The sequence below is a fragment of the Anolis sagrei genome, chromosome 1 (genome assembly GCF_037176765.1).
Source record: "Anolis sagrei isolate rAnoSag1 chromosome 1, rAnoSag1.mat, whole genome shotgun sequence".
Lineage (NCBI taxonomy): Eukaryota > Metazoa > Chordata > Lepidosauria > Squamata > Dactyloidae > Anolis > Anolis sagrei.
This window is the reverse complement of record NC_090021.1, coordinates 308,051,858-308,066,982: the sequence shown is the minus strand read 5'-3', so window position 1 is coordinate 308,066,982 and position 15,125 is coordinate 308,051,858. Positions and strand designations below refer to the sequence as shown.

General features: G+C 38.5%; 1 protein-coding gene across 47 annotated transcripts in view; it reads right to left on the bottom strand.

The window, feature by feature from the left end:
• Window positions 1-15,125, bottom strand: part of NRXN3 (neurexin 3) — a 1,474,105-nt gene that overhangs the window by 986,330 nt on the left and 472,650 nt on the right. For 35 of the 47 annotated variants that reach the window (XM_067462930.1, XM_067462932.1, XM_067462927.1 and 32 more), the window contains one exon: window positions 12,134-12,160. The exons of the other annotated variants lie outside the window; for them this stretch is intronic. In XM_067462930.1, the coding sequence (XP_067319031.1) occupies window positions 12,134-12,160 (27 nt within the window). The remainder of the gene's footprint in view (window positions 1-12,133; window positions 12,161-15,125) is intronic. 47 annotated transcript variants of the gene reach the window in all.

Here is a 15,125-nt window from a genome sequence, read left to right as displayed (position 1 = left end):
GGAGGGGCCCAAAGAAAGCTTCATATATTGCATGTTACAGTAAGCCAAACTTACTATTACCATATTGTGTGGATACTAAATGGATTGTCTTTAACCAAGACTGGATGCAATGCTGCACGCATGTAAGTTTCAAGAACAGGATTAACCATAGGCACCTCCTAGTTTCTTAGGAAAAAGGCTAGGTGTAGAAGTACTCCTTAATTGTGAATAGGAGTTGTAAAGGAGAGCACAAGCAGCTGAAACTGGCTGAATAATTGAAAAATGAACTAGCTGATCAGAATTAACTACTGGCCAAGACTACTGATGTAGTCTCTGCTTCTAGATTTTTTAAGTATGAACTACTTGGCTAGAATGAACTACTGACCAAGATAGTGTCGATAAATGTAGCCTCTGCTTATAGGTTATTACAGAATGAACTACTTGGTTAGAATGGACTACTGGCCAAGAGGGTGTCTATTGATGTGGCCTCTGCTCTTAAATCTCGTTCAACAGTGATCTCAGACAATGTTATAGGAATTCCAGAGCTTGCTTATTAAACAAGACAGAATACATCATTAACATATTAGTGCCTATAAGTCAAATTTTCTGATTATTTTGTTATTGTATCCATTAATCCACTTCCAACTTATGACCACCCTAAAGAAAACCTGTAATGGGTTTTTCTTGGTGAGATCTCTTATAAAGGGGGTTCACATTGCCTTCCACTGAGGAATCAAAAGTTGTGATTTGCCTAAGTTCACCTCAGTGGGTTTCCATAACACAGTGGGGACCTGAATTATGCCAAAGTCATAATCCAAAACTCAGTCCACTACACCACACCTGCTTTTCTTTTATATATATATAAAAATAATTTTATTATGGTTAAAACAATAATTAAGAGAAAATAGCTTCTTTTACAATAAAAGTGGGAAAACAATATAGATCACAGAAAGTTAGAAATAAGAAGAGATAGAAAAAGAAAAAAAATAAGAAGGAAAGGGAAATAAGAAAAAAAGTGGTTGACTTCCATCTAAGTTTTGGTGGTCGTTTGGTCTTTCTTCAATATAGTCATATAAAATAGTCCGTCTTCTTCCTTTTTGTCCCCTATACCTTCTTGTGTTCTTTTCTCTTTAAATTATTGGGTCTATTTTCAGCTACTTGAAATAGTCTTTAACCAGGTCCCAATTATTTGTGTCTTCGGTAGACATTGATATGGAGATAGCCAGTACGTTAATTTGTCCATAATCATTATCTCCAGAACCTTGTTTTGCCATTCTTCTCCTCTGCTATCTCTTTAGATCTCCAGTTCTTCTTATATAATATTCTGGCTGCAATAGCCTGGTAGTTGAACAATATCTCTTTGTTTTTATCTTTGTCAAGATCCAACATTCCTAATAAAAAGTGTTCTGGCTCCCTTTTGGATATTAATCTTTAAGATCTTTTGTATATCATGCATGCAATTCCATTTTTTTTTTTTTTAGCTTTTGAGCAGGTCCACCAACCACAACTGCTTTTCTTGATTACATTTCTCATCAGCTTTGTATAGATTGTAATAGTATGGGGAACAAATGAGACACTGTAGAATATATTTTGAAAATCATTCCACATAGAAAGGGCATTGGGATGAGTCTGAAAGCTATAACTACTACAATCCAAAGTTGCTAGAATGATTTTGGGAACATTTAACCAGAACATATTACATGAGTAATTGAGGAATTGCCCAGGATCAATATTTCCTGCCAAGCAAATCTAAGGATTTGATCATAAGCACCTCAGCAACTTGTCTATGATCCCTCCTTTTCTATAGACCACTTGGTTAAATTTATTGTTTGAGAAGGCAACATCTTTGCCTACATTTTAAATTCATATCCTATTTGGAGGATTAATTGGGTAAACATTGTTGGAACCAATATGTTCAATGCTGAAATAGTATTCTTTTCAGACTTTGCAAACTGAACTGTATGCAAGTAGAACCAATTGACTCCCTGAACTTGTTGGTAGTAAATGATCTACTACTCACACACTATGGCTTAAATATTATCAACTAGCTGTATCCACCATGCATTGCTGTGGCCAACCTTCCCTCCTTCATTCTCTCCTTTCCCTCCTTCCTTGGCTCCTTCCTTCCTTCCTTCTCTCCTTCCTTCCTTTCTCTACCTCTTTCCATCCTTCCTTTTTCTTTTTCTTCCCTTTCTCTCCTTTCTTCCTTCCCTCTTTCCTTTCTGCCTTTGCTTTTTGCTTCCATTCTTCCGTCTTTTCTTTTTTCTTCCCTCCCTCTTTCTCTCCTTTCTTCATTTTCTACCCCTTTCTTTCCTTCCCCCCTTTCCTTTTTCTCTTTCTCTCCTTTCTTCCTTCTCTACCTCTTTCCTTTCTTCCTTCGCTCTTTGCTTCCATGTTTCTGTTTGTCTTTCTTTCTTTCTTTCTTTCTCCCCCCCCCCCTTCCTTCCCTTTTATTCTGTATCATCGTTTAGCTTTTCGTCATTTAGTTTTTGGGGGTTTAAAGTCCTTTCCACTTTGGGGGGGGGTTATGAGTGATGGTCACTCATTGGTCTGTTAGGGGTGTTGTGTCCAAAATACACCTGCCAATCCTGTGCAACAGCAAGATTTTAACTAATGTTATCAGTCCTCAGTGACAATTCATCTTATCTTCCAATGCAAAAAATACTTGTGAAAAAAATGAGCTGACAGCAAGGAGAAATTGCCAGAAACAGGAAAGGGTTTTAGAAAACATCTTTAACTGCCTTATAACAAGATACAGAAAATAATTTTAGGCCTCAAGCCTAACTTCCTACTGAGGGTTATGGGAGTTATGCCATCCCAATTCTGTTTGGATTGAGAGGGATATGAAAGAAGACCCTCACATTTATTTATTTATGTATTTACTGTATTTATATACCGCCTTTCTCAGCCCAAAGGTGACTCAAGGCAGTTTACAGTCGGCACAATTTGATGTCCCCACAAGATAAATACAATTAAAAGCATCTAACATATAACATAAAAACCATACAAAGCCAGTAAAACACAATAAAAACATGGATCCTCAGTGTCTCCTTACTAAAATAATTTCCGATCGCATCGTCAGTCATTCCATAGGTCTGTATTTGTCTATTATACTGCATTTGCAAATGCTTGCTCAAAAAGCCAGGTTTTAACTTTTTTACAAAATGTTAAGTGCAATCTAATGTCCCTAGGAAGGGCGTTCCACAGCCAAGGGGCCACCACAGAGGAAGCTCTGACTCTCATTCCCACCAAACGCATCTGAGAAGATACACCTCAAAAGAAGAGTGAAATAATCAATGAACAATTGCAAACAGTGCCAACAAAGTTAAAAAAATAAGACAAGTGCAAAGAAGCCAGAATGGATGTCCAAAGACCTCCTAACTGGGCTAAGACTCAAAAGAGACAAGGCACAAGAAGTATAAAAGGGGAGAAATAACCAAAGAAGAATTCAAATGAATAACCAACTTCTGTAGGGAAAAGGTTTGCAAGGCTAAAGCGCAAAATGAATTCAGGCTTGCCAGGGACAATAAAAACAATAAATAGGGCTTCTTTGCTTATGTCGGTAGAAAAATTAAGAACAAGGAGGTGATAGAGGAGAAGTGAGGAGAAGATGGGGAAATGCTGACAGGGGATAGGGAAAATGCAAAATTAATTAATGCCTTCTTTGCCCGAGTCTTCTCACAAAAAAGCCATCCTCAACCTCAGCTGCATGGAATGGATGAAGGATTAGGGGAAATTCAACCCCAAAGAGGGAAACAAGCCATCCTGGAATACCTGGCCACTCTAAATGAATTCAAGTTCCCAGGACCGGATCAATTAACCCCTGAGTATTGAAGGAACTAGAGGAAGTCATTTCAGAACCATTGACAATCATCTTTGAGAGTTCTTGTAGAACGGGACAAGTCCCAGCAGATCGGGGGAGGAAAATGTGGTCCCTATCTTCAAGAACAGAAAAAAAGAATAACTCAAATAATTACCATCTGGTCAGCCTCACATTGATACCAGGAAAAATTCTGGAAAAGATCATTAAGAAAATGGTCTGCAAACACTTAGAAAGAAATGCTATCATTGCTAATAGTCAACATGGATTTCTCAAAAACAAGTCATGCCAGAGTAATCTGATCTCTTTTTTGATGGAGTTACAAGCTGGGCAGATCCGGGGAATGCAGTGGATGTAGTGCATCTGGATTTCAGTAATGTCTTTGACAAGGTCTCCCATGACCTTTTGGCAAACAAACTAGTCAAATGTGGGCTACAGTTAGGTGGATCTGTAACTGGTTATGTGAACAAACCCAGAGGGTTCTCACCAATGCTTCTTTTTCATCCTGGAAAGAAGTTTTTTTCCCCATCTTGGAAAGAAGTGATGAGTGTAATGCCGCAGGGTTCTGTCCTGGGCCCGGTTCGGATTAACATCTTTATTAATGACTTAGATGAAGGGTTAGAAGGTATGATCACCAAGTTCGCAGATAACACCAAATTGGGAGGGTTAGCCAATACTCCAGAAGACAGGAGCAGAATTCAAAACAATCTGAACAGATTAGAAAGATGGGCCAAACCTAACAAAAGTTCAACAAGGACAAATGCAAAATACTCCACTTAGGCAGAAAAAAAATGAAATGCAAAGATTCAGAATGCAGGATGCCTGGCTTGACAGCCGTACATGTGAAAAAGATGGACAACATGGACAACAAGTTAAACATGAGTCAACTATGTCAAGCGACAGCTTAAAAAGCCAATGGGATTTTGGCCTGCATAAATAGGAGTTTAATGTCTGGATCCAGGGAAGTCATGCTACCCTTCTATTCTGCCTTGGTCAGACCACACCTGGAATACTGCACCCAATTCTGGGCACTGCAATTGAAGGAAGATATGGTCAAGCTAGAATGTGTCCAGAAAAGGCTGACTAAAATGATCAAAGGTCTGGAGAGCAAGCCATGTGAGGAGCAGCTTAAAGAGCTGGGCAAGTTTAACCTGAAGAAGAGAAGAGTAAGAGGAGACATGACGGCCATGTATGTGAGGGGAAGTCATAGAGAGGAGGCAGAAAGCTTGTTTTCTGCTGCCCTGGAGACTGGGACATGGAATAATGGCTTCACACTACAGGAAAGGAGATTCAATCTGAACATTGGGAAGAACTTCCTAACTGTGAGAGCTGTTCAGTAGTGGAACTCTGTGGTGGAGGCTCCTTCTTCGGAAGCTTTTAAACAAAGACTGGATGGTCATTTGTCAGGGGTGATTTGAATGTGATTTTCCTGCTTCTTGTCAGGGGGTGGGGCTGGATGGTCCACAAGGTCTCTTCCAACTCTATGATTCTATGATATTCTTGAGGACAACTGGGATCCTTACACATTGCACAACTATAGTGCTACGATTCTATTTTAACTGCCATGGCAACAATCCTTGGAATCATGGGATAATGTTAAGAACTGGGATTTAGGTTACAATAACACTTCTGTGTAACTATTTTTCCCATTCCTAATAATCATTACGAAAGATGCCCACAAAGTGCACTTAGACTTTGGTACATCATGTATGTATCTCAGTCTTTTCCAACCTGGGTTTCTAAAAATGTATTGTCTAGCAATTCTCACAATCTATCATATATGAGAGTTGTTGTACAATATATTTTGAGGACATTGGATTAAGAAAATCCATTACATTCCTTGTTTGCTATCAGTCTTAAATGCTGTCCTTAATTAAATAAAAGCCATGGCCATCTTGGAGTATTAGTCTGGCAGGTGCAGCCAACTACATGGATCTTCTTCAAAGAAACATCTAAAGAAACAACTGGGTGATTTATTGTTCATGCATCCCCGCGTTATGAGACATTATAGCTACAGATTGGTTTGAAATCCTTGATCAATCATATTTCTACCAAATGCTTATGAAAGGCAGAGCCCTAGAAGGAAGATGTGACTACAAATTCCAAATGGCCAATTGGAAAAGTGCCAGGTGGGAAGACCATAGGTGTTTTATCTTCCATGTCCATTTCCCATACTTTTAATAATTTAAAAAGTGTTTCTTCTCCTATAGGAGATATAGCTACCATGCCAGTCAGAAAGATTTCAGCATGCTAACATGTTCTTAATAGGCAATTAAAGGCAAGCCCGTGCTTTTTCCAAGTGTCTCTTGTGGTAACAGTTAATTAGCATGATAAAATTCTCATTTTGTTTCATGCTTACTGATGATTCTTTCATTCCTATTCATGAGAGAAAAGAAATGGTAATTTACCCCTGGGAATACTAAAGATAATTTAAAAAGTAAAAACTGATTTGACCCTTATTCAGAATAAGACCCAGGTGCACAAAAACAGATAGAAAGAAAGAATAAAACTGGCAAGTGCCCTGAAGAAGTAGAGACTATTTAATTCAACAACTGTGAAGTAACTACAGGGAGGGGGATATGGGAGCACAAGTTGACAGCTTTGATTAGACCTCCTTCAAGCTTCCCTTATGAACAACTATAATAATATGGATGCTATATTGATTGTCAGAACAACATTCCATCATCATCCATCTTAAAATGTATTTCGCAGTAAAAAAAATGTACATGCAAGAATATCGAACCAAAACCTGATGGCACCTCTTCTCTTTTCTCACTAGGAAAAGAAAGGTGATTTAGGAAAAATGATCTGAAGTCAGGAACCTGGAAATAAAGTATTTGGACTGCAAAAAAGTTACTTTTTCAAGTTCCATGAAGCAGCATGTTTGTATCTGTATATGTGTGCACTTGTATATGCCTGATTCTTTCTCTATTCCACGATGATCCCCAAGATGCTTTTCCTGCCATGAGGCTCCAGAAATTACCTGCCTGACTCAACAGGCAGGGTAATTGTGGTCCGAGCGCTGCTCTCTATCTGCCATCTTGTCCTCTCAGCCTGGCTTTCTTTAATACCAGCATGCTGCACATTCAGCCAGGTTGCCTCCAGCTCAGTTGCCCTGAAGTGCCCCCTGCCCTCCCCTGTTATTTTATAGTTTTGTATTTGTATTTGTATTTGTATTTGCCACATGTTGGAGAGATTGGTGTGGGCCTTGGATCTACACTCATGTTCTCCCGCAAGCATGTACTGGGGTAGGTTCTTTCGACCACGTGCGTCGGCCTGATAGAGGCCAACACCACCTGTATCAATGGTTCTACCTAGCCAACATCTGAGAGGGTGTTGTGTAGGGCAGCGCAAAACAATGGTTAGATGCCAGTCTACACAATACTTCCTCATGTTTGCTGGCATCGATGACTAGATAAAGGCATTGGTATAGGTTGCATCAGACTCTACCAGGTTGTTATATTGACTCATCACATGGACTGGTCCATGTAGGGATGCCAACCCCATATCAGCCGTAACCAATAAAGAAGTTGTGGCCTTTGTTACCTCAAAATATGTGTGTATGCCCTATGTGCTTTGGGCTGGGGGGGGGGGGGCTCTTTTACCTTGCACATGCAAATGTTCTACTCTTCCCTTTAACATGAAAAATCCATCACCAATCAATTTAATGCTTTAAAAGTCAAATTTGTCTACTTGAACAATAAGTTTATATCTTATTAGCAGATGAGAATGACAAACCTCTCTCTATATATATATATGTGTGTGTGTGTGTGTAAATAATATATAAACAGAAGTACTTGTGAAGAATCCTATCAAGTTTCTAACTTGATAGGATTGGCAGGCATTGTCCTGATTAATCTCCTGCCATCCTACTTTTTCAACAGCTTTTAAAATCTCCCAGTTTTTCTTTCTTCCACCTATTTTCTCCTCAGCTTATTTCCATTACCAAAAACTGAGTTCAAAGCGCAAAAGTAGTTTGCACCCAGGCTCATCTGTTCCAGAGCAGTCCTGAATTCACTGAATGGTCACCTCCTCCATGTTGCCACTACAACTTCTAGTTGTATATAGAACTCTATCCAAGTTCTAGGCCATTGTAGGCACCTCTGCTGTTGTCACCCATGCAACTAACAAAAAGAAGTGGAGAAGCAATTTTCCTTCCTTCTTCCTGCCCCATTCTAACATCAGCAGAGGTGCACCTGAAAGCCAAGTGTTTGGAGAGAGCTCCAGAGCTGACTAGGAGTGGAAGCAGCAACACAGGCAGAATCCTACCCTTTACCTGCACTGTGATTGTGCCAGTATATGTACAGACAAGGATCAAGTCAAACTCGATATAATCCCACTGTCCACACTGCCCCCAAACCCTGGGATATTCCAGAGTTTACAGCAAGTTACTGAGTTATCCCCTGACTTTGCCAAAAGTGGGGCAGAGTTGGTTTAAAGCAAAAAAAAAATCCCCACGATACTTATTGAAAACCACTTTGCATCATGGGAATAGACAGCAGTCCATTTGCTGTAAGTATGGGATTTGGAGCCAGTGTAGACAAATGCTCAATTGGCTCAGATATTGGAGAAGAGAGGTAAGATCTTTCTTTCCACTTAGGCAAAAGCAAATTGCTGCAGTCCCTCTCAGCTTTATAACTTTTGTCATCTTAACCACTCAGCTCTTGTTTGAACACACATGTCCTAGTTTTCATCTGTGAAATGTTGGAAGATATGCAAGACCCATTGAGCTTGAAGAGTTTTATCCCCAGGTAAAATGCATATAAGATTCTATCCTTAGCAATGCATGGGATTATGCAATCGGAGTCACTAATCTCTTTTCATTTGTTGTCATGCATCTCACAAAGCTGCCAAATATAAAGTTGTCCTGGCATTGTGCAATTTTTAAAGAAACAAAGCTGGGATTTTCTGTTATGATGGTAATCAGGCCACCTATTATGTTATGTTACCAGTTTTGTTGAAATCTGCTTTATAAAATGCTGATGACACTATCCTTGAGCGTCTTAACACTTGTCATTTAATAGATCTTAATTTACACAAAAAAACCTGACCCAAAACACTGAATTCTAGTTCATGTTTGCCATTTCACAGTGAGGGAACAAATGAATGAAAGTAGAATATATGTCGGTTGGGGGAGGCGGCAGGCGAGAGGAAGAACAACAAAAAATATGACCAACTTCTCCCTAAACAGTTACATTCATTTTCTCAGTTCTTTGAACACATAAACAAAAGGAGAGAAAAAAATAAATCTATTGCCTTACCTGTTGTCAGGTGTGGAAGTACTTACAACCCGTATCTTTGATGTCCATATTGGGAAAATATCAAACCACCACAATTGCTATTTTTTAAAGAATAACTCTGTTTTCTCTTAACAACATAGACCAATTGCCCCACACTAAGTTAACAGAAGTGACTGCATTATCTGATACTTTTCAGTAACTCTCAGCTTAGGCCCCTTACCTGAAAACCACATTGTGTTCATTTAGCACACACTTTTATTTTTATTTTCTGCCTTACCTTTGGTTATTACTGAATGTAACAACATGTTTTCTCAGTGTAGAGAAAGAATTGACTGTTCCACATAAGACAGATAAAGCTGACAAAAGTTTCAGAAGCCAGTCCAGTATTTGCATATGTTAGATACATGCAATCTTGCAACAACAACAAAAATCAGAGAGTGGGGAGGATTTTCTCTCCATGTGTCTGCACTTATTCTTTAAAAGTGAAAAAATGGAACATGTCAAAGGAGTTCTTTGCATCTCAAAAGGTTAAAGCTCTCAAGCAAGAAAATAAACCTTTTTGCCTTTTCATCTCTCTCATTTAATTATGTTCTTATTTCACAAGACTCAGAAAGCAGTTAGACTTGGTCACTCAAAAGAGAACAAATGTACTGAAGGCTGTAAACCGTATATCATACAAGAATTAGGTAGGATTGTTGTTGCTGTTCTTATGCCCAATAGCTCCAAATCTTAGTCTGATTTGAAGCTATTAGGAAGAAAAGAATCTTTGGAGTGATCTTTCTTTCCACTACAACAAATCATTATAGCCTTTTAATACTGTTTCAATTGCTATTGTTTTATCCTCAGGAATTCTGAAATTTGGTTTTTAGTGACATGCTTAGAATTCTGTTCTAGAGAGCTCTAGTTCAAAGAAAGGCACTAGAGCTCTGTAACAGAGAATTCTAAGTATCTCACCAAACAATAAATCCCAGATTTTCACAAAATGGAGCTATAAAGTGGTTTTTATTATCCTTGTTTGCTTCATTCATTTCCAACTTTCAACAAACCTAAGGCAAACTCATCACAGGGATGTCTTGGAAAGATTTATTTATGGGATTGATTCAAACATTGAGAGAACAACTTGTCCACTGGGTTTTCATGTCCAAACAGAGGTCTGAGCCCTGGTCTACCAGAGTCCTGTGACCTCATCACATGGGCCTTTTTCCCCATCCTAGGACACTGCTGAAACGCAGCCAGGGCAGAGTCCACTGGAGCCCATTACATGATGCAGGGCTACTTCTGGCATGGCTACCTGTGTTCTCACTGACTAAGCTAGGGGCAGAGCAGGATGAAGCTGGAGGCAGATGGTAAACACCATAGGATGGTAAGGGGGCCATGCCTGACAGTTTCTCCCACTGCTCCCCCCACTGTCCCCTGGTTTATGGACCTCCATATGATGAGGTTCCTAATCTAACAGAAAACCACTAAACCATACTGGCTGTCCTGTAAAATGGCAGTACACTGTTATATCCATGCAACACAGCTACAGTATACAACTCTTCTGCCTAATGCCACTGACTATCAGAATTATTTCTGCAGAATCACATGTGTAGACATGAGTATAAGATGGTCCTATGAACTTATGTTCACACAAATGTCAGCCATATTGTTCTCTCAGGCTTTGTATAAAACCCAACCTGCTGGTCCAAACTTCCCATGATTCTAATAGCAAACATAAAATCAATGGGACATATACAAATATTTTAAAAAACAATTCCAACTTTCTTCCAGTAAGGAACCCAACAGAATATAACAGGCATAATGGGAATAGCAGAACAATAGGCTTGCATTCTATTGTGAAGTTTTAATTTGAGAAAGAAGATGTAGCAGTCTTTCAGTTTTGCATTTCAGGAGCTGAATGTGCTTTTGGGTCTACTTCTTCTTAAAGCTTGGGGAAAAGAACTTTTATGGACTTATTTGCATCACAGCAACCATTTGCCACACTGTCTGGGGGATTGTGGAAATTTTAATCCAAAAAGTAATTTTTGTCAAGCCCTGGCACTACTTATCCATGTGGTTGATAATTAGATGCAAAGGCCTGTAGTCTTGTAAGCAAACAAATCACAATAAAATGCACTATAAGGCAAGCTTGCATTTAAGTCAGAGTTGGGAATCATACGGCTCTCCAGATGTTGCTGGAGTGAAACTCCTAGTATTCTTCACACCTGGATATGCTTGTTAAGGGCTGCCAGGAGTCACAGTGCAGTAATATCTGGAAGACTGTTTCCTATACCCAATTTAAGAAATAATTTTATACCTATAGGTCTTGACAAATTATGTACAGGACAAAGAGCATGTCTGGAATAGAAACTAATTGGATTGCCAGAGGAAAACAGTTTCTGTTCTTAAAAAATGCAACGTGCTACTGGAAAAAGACCAGAACTCAGCAGAATGTTTTTCTACTAGCTATTAATACTTTTGTGTTCATTCACAAGATTGACATAGGGCTCCAGAACTTTTGTCTCTTCAAGAAAACATTTAACCTTTGAAAAACTTTGACAAAGGAATTTATGAATTCCCCCAACCTCAAATAACTTGTCTTGCTTTCTTATTTGCATTTATAACCCCCTCTAAGCATGAATGTTGAAGAAATATCAGATAAAGCAGTCACTATTGTGGAATAAATGAGATATTTGTCACAATAAAACAAATTGTTGTAGTGGAGAAGTGCATACAATACCTGTTATTTTTATGCTGTAACAAAACTGCCTGTATGGATATTTTCCTCAAGACAGCAGAAAGCTATTGAAATACATTTTCACTTCTTCCCATTCCCTGGGCGCTTGTCTGCGAAGCCAGGAAATGCAACATTTCATTCGTCCCTCAGGAAATTGCTTTCATACACATTACATCCAGTACAGCCATCACAAATCCTCCCCAGCTTCAAAATCTACCAAAACCCTCATTCCCAAAACATTTCTCCCCAAAAAACAAATAAAGTGACAACAAAAGAAGAAACAGTTTATAAAACAGCAAAGGAAATAATGTTAATTTTTTTTCAAATATTCAAAGAAAGCGAGAGAAAGAACAAAATGAAACTTGAGGGGAAACTTACTGGCGTTACAGTTTATCCTGATACAGTCTAGATGGGGAAAAATAAATGAAAGATGAAATTGCATCCTTCAAGGTAACAGCTGCAGACATCCAAAAACAATCAGTCCACCCTTCCGGGGACAGACACACGCAAAGAGATGTGGCCATTTTATATTAATATACATTCTGTACAAGTTCAGAGATTGTTGTATGTGTGTAACATGTTCTACAGAAATAGGAGCTTTATATACCTACTCCATAACTCTGTATGTGCATGTCAGTAAGTACACAAAATATACTTCTATTATGGTATATGTGCTATATATACCTCTATCTTACAAGACTTTATGTGACCTTTTAACAATTCTTTTCTTTTGAAGGAAAATTGCACACTGATAGTGTATCTAGAGATACTAATCAAGAACTATTAGTTTAAAATAGCTTATATATAATTAAGGAACAGTTATTTAGCTTTTTCCTCAGTGAACTTTTTAAAAGACAAACTCCTAGAGTTCTTTTAAGAAGCTTGAATGTTTTACAAGGCAAGCTTTAAACTGTTTCTATTGAATGACTTGTGTTTTTGCCTAGATGTGCCTTCTACCTAAGGATTAACTTGGAAAGATGTTCTCTGACAATACTTTACCCTTTCCACTTCTTCTAAAGACAGCCTCCCTCTGAAAAGCCCAAAATGCTTGGGGTGGGGGGAGAATGTTGTCACTGTTCTCTGAGATGAGGAAAGGGTTACCATACTGCCCCTTGTCCCCTATCATAAAATGGCCACTTGCAAACAGCTAACCGCACGAACGCCCAGCCCAGATTTCAGTGCATTTTGGAGGGTTGGGGCATTTTATTTGGTTGGAAAGGGTTGATCCAAAGGTAGCCAGCTTGTCAGCACTTCAGAGCCCTGCCCCACCTTGCTGCCTGAATGTTAAGTTTGAATGATGCCTCAGTAACATTCAGGAAGAAGATGAAACAGGTCAACTATGCAGTGGCAGATTTGGTCATCTTTGGCAACCCCATATGCTTCACTCAGATGATTCGGATAATACATCACAGACAAAAACCAACAAAAAAGGGGTCAAGGTAATATGTAAACCTGATAATGCATATCAATGCATATAACACTGCAAAATTAGATAGCAGAGTAAGAGTCTCAGTTGAGAAGCTTCTGAGCTTCTGTGAACACAAGAAATATCTTGGGTGGTTAGTCATAATTTTGTAAGAGGTGGAATAAGGAAAGCAACCTTGTACCTCCTTCATGTCTTGAGCTGTAAATATGTTACTAGCTAGAGTGCAGTAAAGTGTTTTTGAGCCAACACCTCACAACACTAGATAGCAAATGTGAATGGAGCTGCTCTCCATACTAAAAGCCACAGACAAATTGAGAACCTTGCATTGCCAGCAGTCTAGATAAAAAAGTATTTTAACTAAAAACTTGGTTAGACTGTAACATTAATAATACAGCCTGTAGGGACAATCTTCATCCTCACATTCCTTTATCTGAGGACTGAACAGTCCCTTTATATTTATCCAAAAAAGGTTTTATGTATATATATAAATAAAGTAAAGGATCAGGAGGCAAAGAATCTGAGTGCTGAGATATAAACCAATCAGGAATAGTGAAGCCACAGAGAGTCTGTTGTCCAACAGAACCTCTCTTAAGAAAATATGGGTTTGGTTTCGTGCGATTAGGTTTGTCATGTGTCGTCAACCGCAACAGAAAAGTGGGAGCAAACAGTCCTTGAGCATTTGGTACGATCCCCATACAGGAGTGGCGATATCCCTTTAATTCGTGTGTCAGTGAAGTGAAAACATAAAAGAGGTATACATACATGTATATGAAATAGGGAAATATAGGGAGTAAGAGAGAGAAAGAGAAAATCTTACAATATTATGTGACAAGAAAAGGTTCTATCTTGGGACAAAAATATACTCTAGTTTTAAAAGTTGACTTTTTAAAAGTCTATGGCTGAGCAATTGACAAGTCAACGCTGTTTGGGGAATTGACACAAAATTGCAGAACCTCCTTAGGGTTTTTCAAGGATTGTTCTAATGAAATAAGCTGCTTCCTAGTGCTTTTCAGCTGTAATAACAGATTTGTTTTTGTTCTGCTCCCCATCACTCTTTCTGCTACCTGTCATTCTTAGGAATCTGCTTGTTACTTTTGATTGCGTTATTGTTTACTATTGAGAACTTGCCTTTTGGGAAGCTCCACTACAGGCATGAGCAACCTTTGGCCCTCCAACAGGTAGGCTGTTAGGTCCAAAACACCTGGAGGGCCATGCCTGATCTACTAAGTACTAAAGTGGAGGAGAAGGCAGCATAATTTATCTCTATATTAAGAAAGTTTGATACAGAAATCAGAAAATGTTTTATAAATGTTATGAATTATATTTTTATTTTTACAATAAGAAGCAAATTCTTCCTTCTAGGAAATGAAAGGGCCTCAGTAAATAGTACTGCTGGTTCATGAATCAACAGCATTCATTGATTCGTTGATCTGATATTTTTAAAGAAAGAGAACAAAAGGTAACTTAGAAATAAAAGTTTATTTACTTTTTCCTATAAGAAAGAAATAACTGCATTGACTTATGCTTGTAAATCCATGAGGAATAATATTCCCCCTTTTCCAGTATAACTTTCATAGTTACATGGGCCTCATTAAATGGTGAAGAAAGTTATCACATGGTGCAAGGAGTAAGCATGTGCTGTGACAGACATCTTCCACCAGAAGTATATTATGGTGTCACACTAAAGATCTAGAGATTCTTTGAAAAAAATTCATTTTATTGGGGGAATTTCCACTTTTGCAGCCCCCTCATCTCCCTAACTCCAGGGGAAATATAGAGAACCTACTGTAATTAAAAGGGCAGCCATTTAAGTGTTTTTAAGAAATGAGAACATATAGCATTATTTTCAAACTATATAATGTTATCCTACTACTTTCAGGTCTCAGAATTTAAACTGCAACTAATTACTCTTAAAGCATCTTCCCAGGAGGTGAATGATGGGTC